Source organism: Mustela nivalis (genome assembly GCF_964662115.1).
Source record: "Mustela nivalis genome assembly, chromosome: 2".
Classification (NCBI taxonomy): Eukaryota; Metazoa; Chordata; class Mammalia; order Carnivora; family Mustelidae; genus Mustela; species Mustela nivalis.
Genome location: NC_139021.1, coordinates 171,542,036 through 171,565,033, shown reverse-complemented (window position 1 = coordinate 171,565,033; position 22,998 = coordinate 171,542,036). Strand labels below are relative to the sequence as shown.

At 44.6% G+C, this 22,998-nt stretch overlaps 1 protein-coding gene across 7 annotated transcripts in view; it reads left to right on the top strand.

Annotated features, from left to right (window-relative positions):
• ABLIM1 (actin binding LIM protein 1) overlaps positions 1–22,998 on the top strand; it is a 299,644-nt gene that overhangs the window by 162,634 nt on the left and 114,012 nt on the right. For all 7 annotated transcript variants that reach the window (XM_082721481.1, XM_082721486.1, XM_082721488.1 and 4 more), the window contains exons 3-4: positions 4,056–4,239; positions 7,913–8,022. In XM_082721481.1, the coding sequence (XP_082577607.1) occupies positions 4,056–4,239; positions 7,913–8,022 (294 nt within the window). The remainder of the gene's footprint in view (positions 1–4,055; positions 4,240–7,912; positions 8,023–22,998) is intronic.

The window sequence follows — 22,998 nt, the reverse complement described above, 5'->3', positions numbered from 1 at the left end:
AGGGTCAGGTGTAAAGTGATTAGCAGTCCAGTAGGACAACAAAACCCGACAGAAATCATTTACATCTCTACCGTTAACTTTAAAGGCTGGGCCTTCAATCCATAATAAAGAGCTTGTCCAACACAACACCACTGCCTTGGGTAATGAAATAATCCTTGGGTGAGCCGCCAATACTTGGCAGGGCGCTGGAAGAAGATGCTTCTCTCCCTTACCTTGTTTACAAGTTCTGGTTCATTTTTCTCAACATCTTATCTGAGTGAACTTCCACTTACTGGGGAGCGGTCAAATTCGTAGAAATAGAAGTAGAATAGTGCTCGCCAGCGGCTGAGGGAGGGAGAACGGGGCATTAGTGTTGAATGGGAACAGTTTCAGTTTAGCAGGATGAGGGATGAAGGGTGCTCTGGTCGCTAGTTGCCCAGTAATGCAAATACTAAGTAGCACTGAACTGTACACTAAAAATGATTACGATGACATGTTATGGGTATTTTACCACAATTTGAAGCAATTAAATGAGCTGGCATATGGGCCTATGAAGAAAAAGCTATCAATTCTTCATCCTCCTGAGATAACTAGCTTAGGAATCCTATGTTTGTGTTAACTTTTCCTTATTCATAAAAATGTACGTAGACCTTTTAAAAGGTGATTATTAAAATTCTTTATTCTGTGACATTTGTTCTTTTCACTTATGGTTCTATCAATGATGAGCCTCTGGATTATAGATATTGGTCTAACTCATTCTCTTTAATACCAGCTCCATAGAATGGTCGGGCCATAATTTATTCAACTGCTGCCCTACTGATGGAAATTCAGTTGTTTCCAGTTGTGTCTTGTTCTGTTTTTGCCAGAATAAACATATCATAATACAGATTGAAGGCTGGGATCTCAGTGGTGACAACAAGGAGGCAGAGGAGGGAACTGTTCAAAGGAGTGTTTTGTTGGGAAATTGAATGGTTTTAGGGGCAAGTTGAAAATTTTGGTGCAAGAGCAGAGAATGAATAGTGCTGGCATGTTACTGAAAGAGGGAAGAGAAGAAGAACGAGGTTATGGACAGAAGGCATAGAAGCAAGAGGATGGAGTTTGTTTTTAAAATGCCAGGCTTGGGTGCCTGGGTGGCTCAGTCGGTCAGCGACCAACTCTTAGTTTTGGCTCAGGTCGTGATGTCAGGGTCATGAGATCAAGCCCCTTGTTGGGCTCTGTGCTGAGCCTGGAGCCTGCTTGAGATTCTCTCTCTCCCTCTCCCTCTTCCCCAACTCACGGATGCTCTCGCTCTCTCTAAAATAAAACAATACAGTACAATACCAGGCTTAAGATAGGCATGTTATCTGTGTCCACTGGGCAGCGAAAAATCAGGGCCTAAGGCTTGGGGAAGACATCACAGATGGAAACATTGATCATAGTTGGTCATAGACAAAGTCATAGTTGAGGCTGTGGGAGTAAGTAAGATGTGCTCCCAGGGCAGCCTTATTCTAGAGGAAGGAAGGAGCGTTCATGGCAGTTACTTGTGTTTAAGAGTCTGGCTAGGGAGACGGAGATGCTGTGATCTGAGAGGGAGGAGAATTGGTGGGTAAGGAACTTTAATGAGCCCTGCCTCCAAGGTGGTCTGCAAATGTGGGTTTCCTTGTATGTCAACCAGCAAAAACAATGGCACAATTTGATAAGCCAATTTGGGCCATTACTGACTAGGCCGAACAAACTCTCCGAGGGGCAGAGTTCAGCTGTAGTTCGACAACTCTCAACAGAAGTTACAAGGTCATTTTATGATTTTTTTTAAGATTTTATTTATTTATTTGACAGACAGAGATCACAAGCAGGCAGAGAGGCAGGCAGAGAGAGAGGAAGAGAAGCAGGTTCCCCGCTGAGCAGAGAGCCTGATGCGGGGGCTCGATCCCAGGACCCTGGGATCATGACCTGAGCCGAAGGCAGAGGCTCTAACCCACTGAGCCACCCAGACGCCCCTACAAGGTTGTTTTAAAGACTATTCAGTTTATATAAGCCAGGACTTAAAGGAGCGTATATGTCAATGTCACCATCTTGAGTGAACCAGAATGTCGCACAGCGGTGCCCACAGAAGCAGCCAATACAGGGAAACTCTAAAACATTTACAGTGAGCGCAGACGCTGTCCCCCACAATCTCCATTAGCTTACAGATGACCCTGCTGCCACCTGATCTTTTTATAAAGGATCTGTGAATTTTTAAAACATACCCAACGTGATTGGAGGGAGAAATAAAGGCGATTACTGATCATCCAAATGCATCATTCTGCCCCTACCTGTGTTTGGAAAAGCAACAGAGTCATCAGAACTGCTGATGTCACTGAGGAGTGACATCCCAGGGAGCCTGCCAGGTTTGATGCTGGATTCAACTTAACTCACACACTGTGTTCTTAGTCATACCCTAGACGCCATGGTTAAAGTTTCCTGAAGAAGAATCCAAAGACATAAAGATGAGGGCTCTCACCAGAAAGTGCTTTGTCATCTGGTGGGGAAATAAGATACTGAGGTATTCTGTGACCCGCCCCCCCACACCCCAGGATTGTGTTTGTTGCTGTTGAAGGAATTTGCTAGTTCGAGTGCGCTCGGTCCATACCTGAGTTCCCCCAACCAAGAAGCAGGTGTGTGCACAGTGGGGACCTGGGCAGGTTAGAGGAGGCAGCAGGTGGTGGACGAGCTGTTTTCCAGGTAATGTGATCGGAGTCGTATTTATAGGGTGGTCATTTTCAGGCGTGGTGGACTCCGGCCATCGTCTTGGGTTACTTGATTATAAACTGAGAGGAAGGAGGTCATCGCTGTGGAGTGTTGATGTAAACAAAGGCTGGTGAGTCCACAGTGGAAGGCTTATTTGTAGGTTCGGTGTCACCTTCGATATCCCTGGTGGCTTGCAGTAGGGAAGACTGCCAGCAGAGGGTGGGAGACTTGTCAGAGTCTCAGTCACTACCTTACTGTGCTGGGCGCCCGTCATCCAAAGGCATTGATGAGTCACAGGAACTAACCAGAGGAACACAAGAGATGTTCTGCGAGGATTCTTAGGGAAGCAAGTCAGTGGTGGAGCTCAACTTCCCCCTGCCCACTGGGGTCCTATTCCAGCTGCTTGCAGGAAGAATCCAGAATTCTTTGTCTTAGTTATATAAGAGTCACCCAAGCTTGGGCATCGAGAGAGGAGGTTCCCAGCTGCCGTGCTGGTTGCCAGTCCTTTGGCAGTGGAAACGCTTTATTCTCAGGGTCTGCCTTGGGCTTTATTTTTGGACAAGTCGCTGTGCCCTCCTCCAGTCTTGTCTGAACATGTAGGCCACGCCCAAGCCCCTGACAGCCTGGGACCTTGCACTATCTCCATAACCCACAGCTGCACAGTTTCGAAAGAGACACCAAAATCCAGACACAGCAAGGCAATTCCCTTTGGCATGTACTGAGGTCCGGAATGACAGTTTTATCTTGGACACGTTTCCTTTTCTTTCCTCTTTTGTCTGTTCATTTTTATCTCTCCCTATACTATATAAACAATTGGCTTATCCTATTTGCTGCCCACGGAGAAAATTAAACGTCTGAGTTTTTCATAGCTGTGGGGAAGTGTTTCCAGAGTGGGAACAAACGGACATTGGACATTTCATCTACTGCTTTCGGTATCGTGGGAATTTATTACTCAGCTCAGTAACAGTCCTGGCCCAAACCAAGCAGTTGTGCAGGCAAGCCTTGGATACCTTTCCTAAATCACACTGCCAGGAATACCTTTGTTCCTAATTGAGACAGCACAAACCGAGGGCATCTTTCCATCAAAGACTGATTATCTCTGAATCTTAGACATACCACAAAAGTCATTGAGCCCCAGCCAAGGCATTTTACTTGTATGAGCTATTGCATGCTCCCAAAAGGAGGGAAACAGAAGGGGAGGGAGGCAAGAGAGCACTCCCAGCCCAACAATAAATAACTCTTTGTACCAGTCCCCTCCCCTAACCCCCAGCCACTGACATCAGGGGGTAAGTTCCCAGCAGGCAGGGGCGGGCGGCGGCTGACCAGCAGCTTCGCGGATGTTGACCAAGAGCGACCTTGTCTTTCCACAGTGTGCGGCTGTGACCTGGCACAAGGGGGCTTCTTCATAAAGAACGGGGAGTATCTCTGCACCCTGGACTACCAGAGGATGTATGGGACACGCTGCCACGGCTGCGGGGAGTTCGTGGAAGGAGAGGTGGTCACCGCCCTGGGCAAGACCTATCATCCCAACTGCTTTGCCTGTACCATCTGCAAGTAAGTGGTGGCTTCCCCGACTGAGGAGTGCCGGGTTCTTGCTCTTACAGCCTGGGATGTACGCCTTTTTGCTGTACTGTCTTGAAATAATCTTTTTCCTAGGCACCCTTAAATTTATATATATATATATATATATATATATTCCTTTTGTTTTATCAGTCCTCATCAAAATGTTATTTAGTTGGGAAACTTTACACATGAGGTCTTCTCCGAAGTAATCGGACTGATTTGAAGTGACTTGAAACCAAGTGTGAAAGCAACTCTGGGTCTTGAAACACTTTGAGCAATGAAAACCTTAGGAAATGGTATAACTGCTTGGAAAGATGAAGCTTCTGTGGAAGTTTACGTTCATATGCGTGTGTTTAAAAATAGTCTCATTTACTCTGTAGCAGACCTGGGCAGACCCTGCCCCATGGCCCAAATTAGCCCCAATATATGTCTTTGTAAATAAAATTTTATTGGGACAAATAAAGTTTTATTGGGACACAATTTGTTTGTTCCCATATGGCTGCTTGTGGCTGCTTCTGAGCTACAGTGGCAGAGTTGAGCAGTCATGGCAGACACCATATGATCCACAAAGTCTAAAAAATTACTTCCGGTCTGAACTCTCAGAGGGAAAAGTTAACCCACCTCTGCTCTCTAGGCTTCTATCCTCCAGCAAGGTCAAATTTTCACTGCACAAAGCAGCTTGGTTAACATGACCAGTCAGAGGGAAGAAGGCGAAAGTATGTGAAGCGTGAGTAGGGAAATGTGGTGGTTTCACCATTGCTGTGTTTCGAATGCTGCACATTATAGAAATCAAGATGACTTTGTTCCCACAAAGCCACAAGGGTCAGTGGCTTTACTGACCTGTCTTCATCGAGCAGTCCCCTTCCTTTCCGTGTTTGATGGCCCATGTTGCTGCGGCTTTGTAAAGATGATGGTTCAGAGAAGGTGTTTTGCTTTGTTTTTCAGCATTTTATGTTTCTAGGCCAGAGAGATGTAAGCTCTAGAAAGGTAAACTTCATTTTATCTAATTAGCTAATAAGGTAGTCCTGACAGATGAACCATATAAGATCTAGATGAGGTATTATGGTAAAATTATTGTAATAATATTTCATAGTTATTATCCCATTTCTCAATTACATCTTTTTATTTTTTTAATTACGTCTTTATAAACCCCAATTTTAAAATGCTGGATTATTGAGCTGAAAATCTGTGTGTATTTAATCCAAAGTAAAGTTTCCTCTTGACCACTCCCTTTTCACTGTCTGCTTAAAGGCCCTTGGCTGGCATTTGAGAGTCCCAAGTTCTAGTCCTGCTTTGCTGGATGGTGTGAATTGACTTTTGCTTCATCTGTAAGATGGGAGGCTGTGGACCAGAGCTGAGTGATTCCCCAAACTGGGATCAACCGTGGGCCCCTCCCCTGGGGAGGGTCTCTTTACAAATATCTGTTTCTGGCATTTTCCCCCAAACTCTCCTGCTGATCTTGTAGTTTCTAGAGGGTTCCCAAGTATGGGGCTACTCAGCCAGGTTGGAAGGCCCTGGCCCAGATAAACTCTAAGAGCCCTCCTGATCCTGACCTTGAGAGATCATCGTTTTAAAGTCGGTGATGAAGGACAAGCCTCTGTTAGTGACAGTCCTGTCCCCGGCCATTTGGGTCAGCAAAGAGGTGCTCACTGTTGCTACTAGCGTGCCGTTGCCGCTGCTGCTGGCTGACGGTATCTGACCTCAAGTGGAGGCCTCCTTTATGGGTGACTGACTGCATTCTGGTTGAATCTGCTTTAACCCTCTTAGCAATTCCGTGAAGTCAGCCAGGAATTAGTGTCCCTAATTATAAGCGACTCTGAGTCTCAGAGTTTAAGGAACTTTCCCCAGGCTAACATGGCAAGACTTATAAGATTTGAATTCAGGGTTCCTGACCCCAAATCCAGTTCTCTGGATCACACACATTCATTCACACAAATGGCAGAGGGGAGTGAAGCCGTGTGGGCAGAGGACACAGCGGGCCGCCAGCGGAAAGAACCAAAGAGGGTCATTTATAAAATCCCACAAGCCAGCGTTCCAGTGACCCAAGAACTGGACTCTGGCTTATCCCCTGGTGGATCCAGGTGGGATTCGAGGCTAAACCTACAAGCGTGGCTCAGAGGCCAGAGGTGGCTAGCGTGCCTTGCATGGTCTGCACCTGAGAGTTGGGGCCTCCTTAAATGCTGTGCCCCAGGTGCCCCAGGTGCTCACTGGCCTCGACCTAGTCCTGGCCCTGATCAGATGCAAAAAGCCCATGCCTGCGCTTCTGGCCCCCTAACTCCTGATGCCCCATCACGGAGCAGACTGGGGGCTCGTTTGGGGTTCATGGATGAAGCAGTCGGCCCACTGGCATTCACCAGACCACGAGTTTTGATTGTTAAAGATTGAGAAGCCTTGCACTGGTGGATGCCACCTGCCCCTGCCTGGGGGCCCGTCTCCGGAGCTGGTCCATCCAGGCAGGTCGCTTAACCTCTCTGGGCCTTATCTGAACAATGGAAAGTGACACAGCCCGGTGAGAGAAGAGACAGCCTCAGCTCAGCCCTTGTGAAAGGAGCGCGCGGGGAAGAGTAAGAGCTCCTCACGCTCCTTGAGGACCAGCGCGAAGCACATCTGTGGGGTTGTTTGAAGTCCAAATTTACTACCTGTGCGTGTGTTGCGGCTAATTACCAACCGTTAGGCAGCCGAAGGGCCACTTAAAGGAGGGATGGCAGCTGTGAAAGTGAGGCTCCTGTCACGGAGCTAGCGTTTGTTCTTAAGTAATTGCTTCTGACTCAGATGTGTGGGGCTGTTTTGCTTGTGAGTTCTCCATTTCCTAACTGACAGAATCACACGTTTGAAAACTCACGTTAACGAAGGGTATTGGCAAATTGCCAATGACAAGTAAGCAGGCTTGGAAATTGTCACATGTGTCGTCGTTGGTGGCTTTCCTTTTCAGAAGGCTACCTGTCCCCTGAACTGGCGGGAGAAGAGACAGGTAACACGCATGCCAAGGCAGTATTTTTGCAAACTCTGTTATTGACAAATAACACAAAAGGAAACTATCTCTTTGAAAAGAAGCTAATGATTTTCTTTTTAAGTGTTTAGAAGCTAATCATTTTAAAACAGGTAGTTACAGCACAGTTGTAGTTCTCCACCAGGAACTGGGTCTCCAGCACTGAAACACCCCGTTCACCCAGTCAGATATCTGGGACAAAGTCTAACTAGGTGCAGAAACCCCACGTAGGTCTAGGGAAGTGAAAGTGTTAATGTTTGACCCGTAACCAGTTCTCCTGGGCAGGGGCCTTAAGCCTGAATAGGAATTTATGGCATTTAAAATATTTCTTCTTGAAGGATTTTCCATTTGGAAAATGGAAAATTTTTCCATGTATACCTAGCTAGGTGACTTGTTGGAACAATCCCTCCACTAATGAGGAGAGGTAAATCATTCCATTTACTGTCTGGATGCTGGTAGAAGCAGCGCCTTCTCCCTTCTCAAAATGAGGCATGTTTATTTGCTTGGACTATATCCAGCTGGCTGGCTTGGGTAAGACTGCATTTCAGACATTCTGGCCGGTGCTCCTCAAAGAAATGGATTGGCACGGGTGGGTGGGGACAGCAAGCAGAAGGAGTAAGGAAAAGAAATTAAATTGCTAGAATAACCTTGAGGGCAATGTCTTTCTGTCTCCAGGCGCCCATTTCCACCTGGAGACCGAGTCACGTTCAATGGGAGAGACTGTCTTTGTCAACTGTGCGCACAGCCAATGTCGTCCAGCCCTAAAGAAGCCTCCTGCTCCGGCAGTAAGTGTCCCAGCCACCCGTTGACATGAGTTGCTCGTAGCTCAAAGGTAGCTTAGGCAAGTGCCTTCCTTACTGTGAAGCTGGTAGCAGATGCCGAGCATAGTCATGTCTAAGGCCATTTGCGATTGTAAAACGTGAAGCCTTCGCTAAAACCCGTGCAGTGAGAAGCATCTCCCTTATGTCAAAAAGGCGTAAATAGAATCGGACATCAAACTGCATTTTGAGATTAAATGAAGGAAAAAGAGGATAACACTTTATACGAGAAATGCCCATTCCCTAGTCATGGTGGTTGAGATGTGCAAACATTTGGTGGTGAAGGAATTGATAGCTCTGTGTATTAAAAAAGCTGTCCCTCTTGGGACACCCGGGTGGCTCAGTCAGTTAAGCGTCTGCCTTTGGCTTGGATCATGATCCCAAAATCCTGGGATAAGTCCCACTTTGGTCTCCCTGCTCAGAGGGGAACCTGCTTCTCCCTTTGTCTGCTCTGCCTGCTGCTCTCTTTCTCTCTGACAAATAAATAAATAAAATCTTTAAAAAAAAAAAAAAAAGCTATCCGCACTGTGCCTAGGGCAAAGGTGATGATTTATACTTACCCTTAACTCTTTATGTCTGTTATCCTTAAATATTTATTCACTTGGAGGGTTTCCAACACTGATTTATTACACAAATAATTTGCTGAGCACCTACAATATGTGATGTTGTTCCCACTAGACATCCAGGCGTGAACAAAAAGTTAGCACCCTCCAGAGGCTTACTTTCCAGCAGGAACAGGCAGACCATAAGTGCATACACCAAAATTCCTAATATCTAAATTAAAGTAGGAAGAAAAATGCAGGGTAGAGGGGCGGCATTTATAAGGGGCAGTCGAGGGAGACATCTCTCAAAGGTGACCCTTAAGGAGAATCTGAAAAAAGTGTGGGAACAAGATACATGGGATTTGTAGTTCCTTATGACGAGGTCTTGTCTGACGTGTGGGAATCCAGAGAACACTAACTCGTTCCCAGACCTTCCCCCTGCTGACTTCCCTCATAGAGCTAGTAGCACTGTTTCTCCTACTAAGTAACACCAGGTAAGTCAGTTAACTTTTAAGTGAGATATAGTCTGATCGCTGGCACCAAACAGTGAAGCTCTACTTCCGCTCCTTTCCTGGTGGCGTTAGGAAGTAGACCAGGGTTTTCCTTGGTTTCTGCAGATTTTTCCAGTCTTTGGAAGATCTGCACCAAATTCCATTAAGCCTCTCCAGTCTCGGTACATAAGAATGAAATAAGCCACTTCTGCTCTAGAGGAATTCTGGGCAATCCATGGCAGTGAGTCCAAGTCTTTTTGTTCAAGAAGAAGAATCCTTATACCTTTTTTTCAAAAAGACTCTTCTGACCAAAGCATTTGCATAGAAATTGGATTTGACCGTTGGGAGAAAAGAAGAAAAGAGATGTAATCGTGCATCTTATTCAACATGGCCGGATCCTTAGCATGTGAATGTATATGTCCTATTGATAAATACTGGCAGCCTGAATAGGACAAGAGCTATAAGGCAAGGCCCAGTCCTAGACCGTAGGAGGGCGTCACACTTCTAACCACCCTGACCCCAAGCAGGTCACTGGGGAGGTGAGCCAGGGTGGGAATAGTCATACCACTGTGTGGGACAGCCTACTTCGCAAGTACATTACCAAAACTTCGGAGGAGGTTTTTCAGTCTAATTAAGAAAGAGGATTTTGGGGGGAAAAAAAAAGAAAAAGAAAAAGGATTTGGTGAGTCCCAGGAAAGAATGACAGCTGCTCATAGAGGGTCATGTCCAGAGGCCTGTAATAGGAATGACTATGTCCTCAAAATCTGTAGAGTCCTTCAGTCCAACTATCTTTTTTTTTTTTTTTTTAAGTCACCTCAACACCCAGTGTGGGGCTTGAACTCACAACCCTGAGATCAAGAGTCACATGCTCTGCTGACAGAGCCAGCCCAGCGCCCCATACCCTTCTTGATAGGTGAGGTCATTAGGGCCCACGGGCATACGTAAGGTCACTGAAGCTGTCCCTTAATAAGACAGGATTAGAGGCAGGTCTTTTGAGTTTGGGGCTCTCTTTTGTTTCATCTCATACTCTTCATTGTTTGGCTTAAGAATCAGACCCAGGTGTTTTTAAAGGCTTCCTGTCCCATCCCCCATCCATTTCGGGGATGGGTTTTCTCCTCACATCATTACCGAAATGGTTATTCCAATTTCTATTAAACATGTTTTTGCTTCATGTGTATTTTCCATTTTATATGACATCCATGTGATACACATAAGGAAGAAATAAAAATTTTAAGTATAAATATGTATCTTACCCAAATTTATGGTATCTTTAATGCTAGATGTAATAACAATTGCATGTGTGCACATTGTTGGACCAAGTCCTATTTTCTCCTTGGATGAGATCTCTTTTCTATGCTCCTGCTTTGGTCAGAACAGTTTTATTTTCCACAAGTACTTGTCTATTTAGATCAGTACTCAAATAACATTTATGGGGCACGTGGGGTGTTGAAAAAGAGCTCTTACGTATGGATACCCGAGCGGGACAGGCACATAGATACTAGAGCAAGGGAAATCTCGGCAAGCTGCTGAAATGCACTAGAGCGTAATTAGAAGACACTTGGACGTTATTTGTGATTCCATGAGAATCGCCTTTATCCCGATGTGACTTTGATTCTTTCTTTAAAAATGTCCAAAAGTTGGCAAATCACCTTAAATCAAAGTGAAAGAGGAAATGCCTCTTTGATGCTGCTCACAGAGTCAATGAAATACATGAGAGTCAAGGTCCTCTTTCTCCTTTGGAAATGTTCTTTCCAAAAACAAACTTGCTCTTCTGAAATGCAATTGTGTTTCACATTGGGTGGCTGTTTCCCATTTTCACTGCCTAGGAGGTGGGACACAGTGTGAGAAGAAGTGAGGGGTGGTCTACAGATCTAAGTCAATGATGCAATGAGAATTTGCACAAAACAGTGTCTGCTTGACCACACAAAACAGGCGTGTTTTCTACTACAGCCCATCGGGAGCTACCGGGCTATCCTCTGGTTTAGAGAGGACCCTCAGGGGCGTGCCTTTGATCTCACGTTACAATCATTCCTTTAACCTTTATATTTATTCTATCTTCTTCTTCAGGCACTCATGTAGCCTTCACTGTGGGTCAGGTCCTGTATAACTGCTCCATGAATTTTAATTCACTTAATTCGCACTACCACCCCCTAGGTTGGTACTGTAACTATCTCCTTCTCCCAGAAGACACAAAGGGCCATAGAGGTTAATGTGTCCAAGATTACACAGATGGTAAACAGTGGAGCTGAGTTACAGACCCAGGCTGTCTGGCTGGCTCCAGAGACTGTACTGGCGTCCCTGATGTCTGTTTCAAAAAGTGGGCGTTACTGTGCACAGAGCCTCCGGCGATGGCCCGGCTTGTCACCTTTACCTGAGCATCCTGCCTACATGGGCTATGCGCTTTCTACACACCACAGCTGCCTTCCTTTTGTCACCAGGTTTGAGGAGTGGAAACCACGAGAAGTTATTCCTAATAACTACTTCCAGTAAAGGTGATCGCCCCTGAATTAGTCAAAACTCTTGCTGCATCCAGTCTGATGTAATTTGAATTCAATAAGCAATAAACCTTCTATAACATGGAAATAATGGTAAAGATCACCTCAAAGGGTTGCGATAAACATTAATTAAACTGGCTTTACTGTTAAAAAAAAAAAATCAATTGCCTATGTCCAGCTGATCTATACTTTAAAAATAAAAATTGACATCCGGAAGACGTTAAGTCCAACCAGAAGGTGATGGGCACTCCTCTACAGCCCAGTTCTTCCCCAGTCTTTGCCGGAGTTGAGCTGAATTCCCATGGGTAAGGAGCCCTGTGAGGGGAAAATATGTGTGTGGCAACCTAGAATGTAGGGAATTGGGGTTTGGATTGTTGTTGGCTGCACAGCTCCTGTCTATTTCAGGCACCTGAGCAGGAGTGGGCTGCTGTCTACCATTACCCTTCCCATTTCAAAGGCTGTCTGACTAGTGTCTGATTGCGTGTGGGTTTGGTGGATTGACACCATGACCACCCACACACAAATACATCCAAACCCATCCTCCTCCCTCCTCCCCCTCTGCACGGCATTGTCATTATTCCAACTGCAATTGGAACTCCTACAGGTATCAAGGCAAATGCTCGGCTTGGCCTGAATTTAAATCATTTCAGATAAAGAATCATGTGCACGCTTTCAAAGGGGAGGAAGAACTTTCCTATTATTTTATGTTTCTTTTTATAGTTGCGAGATGACTTTTATTTTATCTTTCTGTTCCCTCCCAAAAAATCATCTGCGGGTTGAGTGGGATTTGGCTGCTGAGACACTTAACAACGGGTGGGGTTATGACGATCTGACACTGGTGTGTGCCTGCCTGGATCAGGCTCTAGCTCTGCTGCTTGCTGGCATTCTCTTTACCTTTCCAGCCTCCATTGCCTTATCCCTAAAATGGGATGGTAATAATTACCTTGTAGGATTAAATGAGAACCTATATGTAAATGCCATGCTCTTTTTTTTTTTTAAGATTTTATTTATTTATTTGACAGAGATCACAAGTAGGCAGAGAGAGAGGGGAAGCAGGCTCCCTGCTGAACAGAGAGCCCGATGTGGGGCTTGATCCCAGGACCCTGAGATCATGACCCGAACCTAAGGCAGAGGCTTTAACGAACTGAGCCACCCAGGTGCCCCTAAATGCCGTATTCTTATTTAAAAAAAAATAACTTACTGTTCAGACATTATTTTTGAGTGTTTGTTAGGACCATCACTACTTCCTGTGTCTCTACTTTTTTCACTCTGCTGTTCATGATAGCTGTCTTTATCTGCTCCTTTGATATTTTCCACCAGTATAAAAACCAGTGAAGGAAGAATACATCCAGACATTCTAGTCCATGGATTGTTGGAGTTTGACTCATGGTGATGGGTTTTGTGGCAGGTTCTCCAACACCAGATCTGCTCCTCCTTTTTTAGACATTTTCATCTTGTAGGAGAGGGTGTATGGGTTTCAGACAGGCTGTAGCCAGTTCTGATCCCAGTTCCACCACGCACAGCACTCAAGAACTCAATCTCTATCTCCATTTCTTTGCCTCCAAAGTGGGAAACAATAATAGTTCATTCTTCAGTGGGTTGTTGTGGGGATTTGTATGAGTAATGTGTTTAAAAGACTCATGATGTCTAATAAGCTCATCTATACATTAGCCATTATTCTTTGTGGAAGTTACAAGACTAGAACTTGAGCTTAGAGATACTTACAACCAGAAGGGAACAAAAAAAGAAGGCATAGCGTGATGGTTAAGATGATGGCCTCTACATGTCAGAAAGCCGGGGTCAGAATCCTAATCCTCCCTCTTGCTAGCCAGGGAGCCTCGGGCAAATTATTTGATGTTCTAGAATCTTACTGCCCTCATCTAAAAATTGGAAAATAACTACTTCGAAGGGTTATAATGCATGAGATACTGCAAGAGAGGACAGTCTAAATGTGGAGAGTGTTCATAAAAAAAAAGTGGTGCAGGGGAAACATGAGTAAACCAAAGGCCTTATTGTTCTGTGTCCTGAGACATGAACCTGGAAAAACAGAGTGACAGGACCAGGGCTCGGTAGGCCTTGGGGAGTTTGGCAACCTGGAGCTCCTGAGGTTAGCTTTTAACCTGGAGGATGACCAGATGAAAGCCATGTTCTAGAAAGATTGAGGTAGTAATAGGGATATTCCTATGCAAAATCAATGACTTGGGATCAGGGATCAGGGTTGGGGAGATCATTGATTATGGGCAGAGGAGAGAGAAAAGATGAAGAATGTGAATGTTCAAGAAAGACTATAGGATGTCATTCATTCATTCATTCATTCACTCATTCCACAAACATTTCTTTGAGTACCAATGATGTTCCAGCCACTAGCCCAATTCTTTATTCTATAGTTAACATAGCCATAACTTTATTTTATGCTTAACATTAGGTGTGAGACAATTGTCACAACTGAGAATACAACATCTGTACATAACCTATTGCATTTTAGTTGTGTACATGTGTGCCCACCTCTACCACCAAGATAATGACCTCATTAATATAGGGACCCTATTTTCTCTCTCTTTCACAAGGTCTAGCACAGAAAGCCCTACATCAGCATTCTGGAAATTGAATCAAAGCCTCTCTTTCTCTAAATGGGCTAATGACATTTTTTTTTTAAGATTTTATTTATTCATTTGACAGACAGAGATCACAAGTAGGCAGAGAGACAGAGAGAGAGAGAGGAAGGGAAGCAGGCTCCCTGCTGAGCAGAGAGCCCAACGTGGGTCTCGATCCCAGGACCCTGAGATTATGATCTGAGCCGAAGGCAGAGGCCTTAACCTCCTGAGCCACTCAGGTGCCCCAATAACAATCTTTTTGATGGGTGTAGGTATTCACTGTAAAATAATACAAATGTTACAGAAAAGTTCAAAAAGGAGATAAAAATCACCTGAAATCTCATCACCAAGAGAGCATCTTTATGAACATTTTGGTGAACATTCTTCTGGATTTTGTTAAGTGCTATAGATGTGTACAACTTTACATAAATTCTTCTCATAGCATCCCGTTCACATGTCTTTTCAAAAATCATTTACTGTTTTGAGGGTTGCACAAAGGACTGAAAGCCTTGAATTAGCTTAAGCCCCTTGGCAAGAAGGCCCATGCACAGATGTCTTGCCCAGAGCTGTGCTTTGCGTTTCTAGTGAGGCACTGATGACCCTGTCTCGTGTTAGTTCTCCGCATGCTCATCTCTCCTGCCAGACTATGAGTTACTTAATAACAAGGACTGTGTATGTATTTTTTGATTCTTATGACTCTCACCATGCCCACAGCAAGTACACGGCACATTGGTTTAGCGAGTGAATTGATGCCAACCCTGGAGGGCCTCTGAGGGACTAAGTCTTAGCTGCCAGGTCCAGGGAGTTCTGACTACTGTTTGAATGAGTGAGTGAAGAAGAAGAATGAAGATGGCTGTTGTGGTTCTGGGAAATCATACAGGCACAGCTCAGGTGCATGTGTGGTTTGGGGAATTGGCATGTTTAAAAATCACCTTTATTTTCATATTTACCAGATTACTCCCTTATTTAATAAAAGGGGAAACAGTTATTGTTTCAGATAGATCTGTTGATGACAGTATCACAGATTGGTGTTTTGTTTTAAAGGTTTTATTTATTTATTTATTTATTTGACAGAGAGCGAGAAAAAGCAGCAGAGAGAGAGGGAGAAGCAGACTCCCCACTGAGCAGGGAGCCTGGTGTGGGGCTCGATCCCAGGACTCCAGGATCATGACCTGAGCTAAAGGCAGACTGACTGAGCCTCCCAGGCGCCCCATGTTTTGTTTTGTTTTGTTTTGTTTTAAGTAGAAGGGCCAAGAAAGATATTTCCCCAACTTGAAGCGTGAGGTTGGAGGGAATGCTTACCTCTCTGGGCGTCTCAGGTGTGAGCCCTGGCCTGGAGGGGCGGGGGTCTAACCTGGTGTGTCAGTTCCAGTCGTGCGGTGCCGGCTGTGGAGGAGGGTATGAGAGGGTTTGGAATTTAAATACTAGCCAGAGGGTCGCTGCAGAGAAACAGTAATATTCAGATTTTTTTCCAGACTGAAATCCATAACTATGATGAGTCCCAGAGTGACACGTCTTTTCACTTCACCAAGAACTTGATCATCTCAGTTATAAGGAAGGAAGAGAAGTTTCTGCTTTGATAGGGAATTGGTATGATTTATGCAGATGAAAGCAAAAGTGAATACAAAAAGTGCCTTAGCGAATGGAAGGTCAATTGACATTATTTCACTAGATATGCCTCTTACATAGTAAGACCAACACCTTCTAACAACATATCCGTAAAACTAGAATTGTATTGCTTGGACCAGCATTCTTCAGTTGAATTTAGTTTTTCAGTGGCAGTAAAAAGCTAATTGTATATATCGAGAGTTGTATGACCCTATAGATTGTCCTGGAAGGATATTTTAGAAACTGTATTACTTGTGGTACTTGTCTCCAGCAGGGAGGGAGAGAAGGAAATTATTTTTACTCTATGAAAAAAATTTTAACTGTGTATATATGAATTACCTATTTAAAACAAAAGTAGATTAAAAATAAAACAATGTGGGGCACCTGGGTGGCTCAGTCGGTTAAGCATCTGCCTTCAGCTCAGGTGATGATCTCAGGGTCCTGGGATCGAGCTCCGCATGGGGCTCCCTGCTCAGTGGGGAGCCTGCTTCTCCCTCTCCCTCTGCCTACAGTTCCCCCTGCTTGTGCTCTATCTGTCAAATAAGCAAAATCTTTGAAAATAAATAAATAAAATAATGCTAACTTTACAAAATAAAACGAAAGGCTTATTCCAAACTAAAAAAATGCACTTTGCCCTTTCTGTGGCCTTCGGTGTGTGCATGTTAAGTGACTGGTCACATGATGAAAGTCCTGAAACCGACGTTCTACCCCTTTTCTTCTTCCTGTCTCTGGGAGGAAGTAAATGAGCTGCTGTCTGCTCATGAGTACAGAACCAGAGAAACTGACTCGAGCTCAAGTGTGACTTCCCCTGCAGCAGGAGCTCCTGGATGCTGAGTGACCACAGCCAGTTAAAGATTTATCTTTAACTCTTCACTAGGTTAAAGTTCACAACCAAATTAGGGAAACCAGTACAAGCACAAGCCTTCTTGGTACATTTTTCATTGAAGTGCAGTTCACATAACAAAACCATTTTAGGGGCACCTGGGTGGCTCAGTGGGTTAAGCCTCTGCCTTCGGCTCAGGTCATGATCCCGGGGTCCTGGGATTGAGCCCCACATCGGGCTCTCTGCTCAGCAGGGAGCCTTCTTCCTCCTCTCTCTCTCTCTGCCTGCTTCTCTGTCTACTTGTGATATCTCTCTCTCTCTGTCAAATAAATAAATAAAATCTTTAAAAAAAAATTAAAAAAAAACATTTTAATGTGAACATTCTAGTACATTCACGAGGTTGTACAGCCACAACCTCTATCTGGTTCCAAAACATTTTCATCACCCCGAAAGAAAACTCCCAAACCCATAGAGCAGCCCCTCCCCATTCCCACCTCCCAGCCCCTGGCAACTACCAGTCTGCTGTCCATCTCTGCATATGTATGGATTCTGACTATTTCATATAAATGGAATATATAAAATGAAACAAGATGGGATCGGGAGGGAGACAAACCATAAGAGACTCTTAATCCCACAAAACAAGCTGAGGGTTGCTGGGGGGAGAGGGGTATGGAGAGGGTGTTATGGACATTGGGGAGGGTATGTGCTCTGGTGAGTGCTGTGAAGTGTGTAAGCCTGATGATTCACAGACCTGTACCCCTGGGGCCAAAAATATATTCTATGTTAATAAAAAATAAAAATTTAAATAGTAAAAATAAATAAATAAATGGAAGTGCCCCTTTGCGCCTGTCTTCTCCCACTTAGCATAATGTTTTCAAGGTTCACACAGGTTGTAGCATGTATCAGTACTCCTCCATTCCTTTTTGTGGCTGAATAATATTCCATTATGTGGATAGAATACACAATTTGTTCATCCAGTCATCTGTGAGTGAACCGTTCGGTCATCTCCATCTTTTGGCTGTTGTGCATAGTGTTGCTGTGCACGTGCATGGACGAGTATTTTAATTCATCTGAGGCCTGGTACAATTTTAAGAGGTGTTGGACAAGGTCTATCTCAAATCTCAAAAGCAGTGGCTACCAAATTTTCTGATTCTCCCCCAGAAACTGTTGGGTTGGTATCCACTAATGTTCACCATGTGGCAGGCTGAATGCCACCAAATGGCCCCAGGTGGCAGCCTTCATCTGGGGCACCTGCCTGCTTCCTCTCCTACTCTTCCTTCCCTCCTCTCTTCTACCTGTTTTCCTCCTCCATGGGTGGCCATAACTTGAGCAGAGAACTACTTAGTCCTGCTGGGAGAAGTCTGACCCCCCGTTTTCTCCACCTTGTGCAGCAGAGTATCCATAGTCCTGAGGACTCGGATTTTGAACTTCAGACACGTTAGTTCTGTCTTCCTGCACAAATTCAGGTAACAGGTGCCCTTTTGAGGGATGGCTCAGGGATCAAGCAATGTTTACAAGGCATGTCTGGATTATGCACTGTAAGCAGAAAGAAAAAGCGCTCCAAGCCCACAGAAAAATGTGGGCGGAGCCATGTGCTAGGTGCAAAGTCATTCACTCTGTCCTGGGGGAGGCCCCATGGGAACCACTGAGGCTTTGGCTGGAACTCCTCACCCATGTAAGCTGGAAATCGACCTCCTTGAGGCTTCCATGGGACCACAGGCTTTTCCAAGAGCCTCCCATGATGAGGCAGGATTGGGCTTTGTTTCCATGACTCTCCAACTTCCTCTTGCTGTCCTGGTGGCATTTTTAGTCAAGAGGGAATCCTACTTTTGATCTCCGGTGAATCCCTGGGATGTGTGCATATCATCAGAAATGATGCTGAGTAGCCACATGAAGCAAATACAGCCTGACAGTGCAGGGGAAGGGCCTGAAAAGCCGTGAACCTTTCGGTCTATCCTTTGCCAGCTGGGCTTTTGAAATTGTTAGTTGGGAATTTGGCCGTTGTGACTCTGCTTATTAGGATGGTGGTTTATTCCATGAATATAGCCCATCTCCATTTTTTAGCTGTGGTTCTGAAAACACGGACGTGGGCCTGCGTGTACACACATACATGGAGTTCTCCTTGATAGGACCTTAAACCTGAAACCAAGAGCAAATGACAAAATAGTGCTAATGTTTTATACTAATATTTTTTTATTTCCTATCAAAGAATCTCATCACATCTCCAGGGAATACAAGCATGTTATCATTTTTCTTTATGATTTATTTGAGAGAGAGAGAGAGAGAAAGAGAGAGCAGGGGAAGGAACCAAAGGAAAGGGAAAGGAGACTCGGTGCCAAGCACAGAACCCAGCGCAGGGCTTGATCCCACAACCCTAAGATCACGACATGAGCTGAAATCAGATACTCCACTGACTGAGCCAGCCAGGTGCCCCAGCGTGTTAGAATTTTTATTTCTAGTTCAGAGAGTGGAAGAGTAGTCGTTCAGGAGTTTCTTGTGCAAGGCGGTGGACACCATGTTTAAGCAGACGTTCAGGTTCCCAACTTATAATCAGTTTTCAATATCCTTTCCAAAGTACATGTTCTGTTCCATATATGCATAGTCTCCAGTATCTGGCATCCTCACTGTGTGTAAGGGTGTAAGGCTCCCATATCATTCACTGTGTTGCAAACAGGTCCTGGGGAACCCAATGGGAAATAAGGCCTGCTGGAACCACTCTCAAGTCCGGTGCTGAGTGCTGTGTCATGTTCATGGGCCATTCAAAGCCATATTCCAAAGGCAACTGGCAGAGATTCTCAGACTCTCCATTCTAATGCTTTTGGGGTGCAGGTCTGGGTTGGTATCAAGTCCATGATAGACTGTCTTCTGTTTCTTTGATGTTTATCAACTTGCCACACAGCACTAGCCATGAGGTTCCTACTTAGTGATTTCATAGTTAATGGAGAGGAAAGTCAACAATCTGGCTCCTTTTAATTTTCCATTCAGATCCTGGTCATGAATATGGGAAATACCCACACATGTACACATACACAATACTAGTTGAAGGAAAGGACTTCCTGACCTTGAGAATGCATAACTCCTAACAGAATTCTGTGAGTACTGGTTTAGAGGTTAGAATGGGAAGTTTCAAATGTGTAAATGGTCCATATTTATAAAAATTATGAGCAATGTAACTGAAATTCCTTACGTATATATATGTGACACACAGTTTTAAAAGAAGGAGAGGTAAGATTTAGAGGACTCGGATAAAGGCTTGTTGCCAGGCCTGCCTTCTACTTTCCTGATGAAGGCTGATAACCTGTTGCTATTATAGCCTACGAAACTTGTTGTTGCACAGTATTGTTTTCCAAAGACAACACGGACCTTCACTTAAAATAGCAGGTCCCAGTCTGTTCTGGCTTGTGGTGTTTCCATCGTGGCCATCAAGATAGCAAAGGGAGCAGCTGACCTAAGCCGGGACATGAGCTATTATGGAAAAGTCTGGCTCAAGGTTAAATATTTCAGCAGCACATAACCTTTGAAAAGAATTCATTTTTAGTGATTTGAGATATGAATTACTTATAGCATTGAGACCCCCTTTTGCCATAGACTGGCAAGTATCTTGTACCTGCATGAACATTCCCCCCCAACCCCAAGGCCAATATTTATCTCGTGACCTCATATTGTTTTTTTGGCTAATGGTGGCCTGGAATTTCAGAAGTCAGAATGCGCTTTTGAGAAGTGCTTAGCCCAACATGTTTGCAGATTTCACAGTGTGTTTTTGTCCTTCTCTACCCTTTTGTATGGTGACCCTGCACCCGACATGAACTTGGTGACTTGGTTTCAACTAAAAACAAAACAAAACAAACAACAACAACAACAACAACAACAACAACAACAAAACAAAAAAACTGGACTGTGGACAGTCAATATTTGTCAACTCATAAAGGTCTGATTTGGAACCTGACCACACTGAGCAGCACGATAAAAGGACGTCAACATTCAACCACAACCACTTGTTAGATTGACATTCCTATCACTACTAGGATGATGTGGCCTTTCTGGTCAAGGAAAGGTTTTCAAATACCCAAATCCTTTACATCTTAAAGACCTTAAATCTAGGCCAACTCTTACTAAAATAATAATAATAATAATAACAACATAAAGAGAGTCTAGATTTTTTTTTTCACCTATAGGTTGCAAACTATAGGTGAAGTCCTACAGAAAAGGCCAGGCTAGTCACCTAAGGGCACAGGTCAGTTTCACAGTGACACCAGGGAGCAATTGACATTTAGACTCTCGGAGGGGTACGAACCCTAGCAAACTGGAAATATCTGTCCTGTGTGAAGTTCGCAACCACCACATGCCTCCAAACTGTTATTCCCATGAGGGAATCCATGTGTCCAAGGCTGAGCTGACATGGGTTGAAGGCTTGTGTCAAAGGCAGCTTGTTAACCTGGGAGAAACAGCTCGCTTTCCTCTTGTGTCCTTCCTTTCCCTCTTGTTTGGATAGAACAAGATAGAACAAGATAGAATTCTCCTGCTTGGATAGAACAGCTATTCTCCTGCACCATTTATCCCACAGTGAAGGAGAAATCCACGTCCCGTAGGAAGAGTTGAATGTCAAGATCTGGCATCATTAAATTCAGGATCTCAAGTGAGCCAAACTCTGGAGCTTAAGTTTGGTTTTGGTTTTGTTCTTTTTTTTTTTTTTTTTTTTAATCTTGAAGCTCTTTGGTCCGAGTCCTGGCCAGGGGTAAAGGGCCTCTCGTTAACGTTCTATTAAAAGGACACCACTTGAATATTTTACAGGGTGTCCAAAGTCTAACTCTACGTTCTAATAATAATGATCTAAATATGAAACGATTTTGCTTCTGTTTATTTTTCAGCCCCCGTGCACAGCCATGACCCTGTGCACTAATCTCCGGTAATAACAAATAGAGTTTTTGTTTCCTTATTATTTTTTGAAAAGGATTCCAGGGAAACCTGGAATTTGCTGGAGCTTATATGAGCAATAGTTTAAATACTGAAACCTGTTTCCTTTTTATTCTTAATTTTTAATTTTTTTTTTTCAGCAAAGTAAGGAAATACTCAGAAGTGACTCAAAATCCCTGGAGACATTTTATAACATCCCAGGATGCGAGCAAGCATCAATTGCAGGAGGAAAGTCTCCCTCTGGTCCCTTTTACAATTTACAAGACAATGTTTTATTATTATTATTAATATGTATTATTCATTTGCACAACAATTCTCTACTTTCACAGTCTTCCCTCTCCAGTGAACACCTCGTGCTCCTTTGCCATCCTGGTTCTTTTTGCCCATTGATAACAGAAGAGATGATCATCAGAAAGCCAAACCCATGGGTGGAGGTTGGGTTCAGAGAAGCTCTGTGAGCTGCAGAGTTGAGCGCATGTGCCCTTGAGAACAGAAGATTCCCACTGTGTGGCTAATTGGACACTGTTTCCGCGCATGGCTGTGTGCAAAGCTGAAGCCCGCCCAGGGCCCAGTATCCTGGGGGGAAAGAGAAGCGTTTGCATCAGTCTCGAAGGTCCCTCCGGCTGTTCGATGTTCTGTGATCTGTAAAATGCAGATAATCCCTGCCCTTCCAGGTTAGCAGGAGCCCTGAGAGTGGGTGGAGAGAACCCACAGGCCAGACCTTTCCAAAGTTAAAAGCTGAATAGTAACTATAATAATGGTAATGGTAATGGGATGGTGAGGACGGAACCACAGAGACCAAAATGCCTTCCCCGGGGGCTGATGATGGGCCTCGCCTGTTTGTTGAGGGGAAGAGGAAATGCAGGTTACTGCATGCTTGAGAACAGACACTGAGTGTATATACACTCAGGAGGGTGGGTATTGCCAACCTACCCATTCTACAGATGAAGACACTGAAACCCATGGCTTACCTAGCCTGCCCGATGCCCCTCGGCTCCATGTCAGAGCTGGATTTCCACTCCAGATCTCTTTGCTTCCCAAGTCCTTGACTGTTGGGAAATGCACGATTTGTATATGCAACAGACCAAAGCACAGGTGGAACAGACCGGTGAACAGCCTTGTTTTTTTCCTTTCATTACTTGTATCATCTTTGATCAGAGTTCCCTTTCCCACCCTGAGTCCCATCTTAGGCAGATCCGGAGCTATCCGGTCACCTTCAGCTCCTCGGAATCCCGGACTGGATCCTCCTGTCCGTTTCAGAGCTACACTCTGGCCCCGCTCAGACCTGACCCCAAGTAGAGACTGACAGTGGACATGACATCTTCTTCCCTCTTTCTTTACCTCCTTCCTGTCCTGTGGCTCCTTTGTGGGCCAGTCAGGGACAAGAGGGATTGGAAGTAGAAGGGACGAGGTATTAGGAACCTGGCATTGTCACGCTGCTCTCTCAACTAACACTGGCTGGAGACATTTCTTATG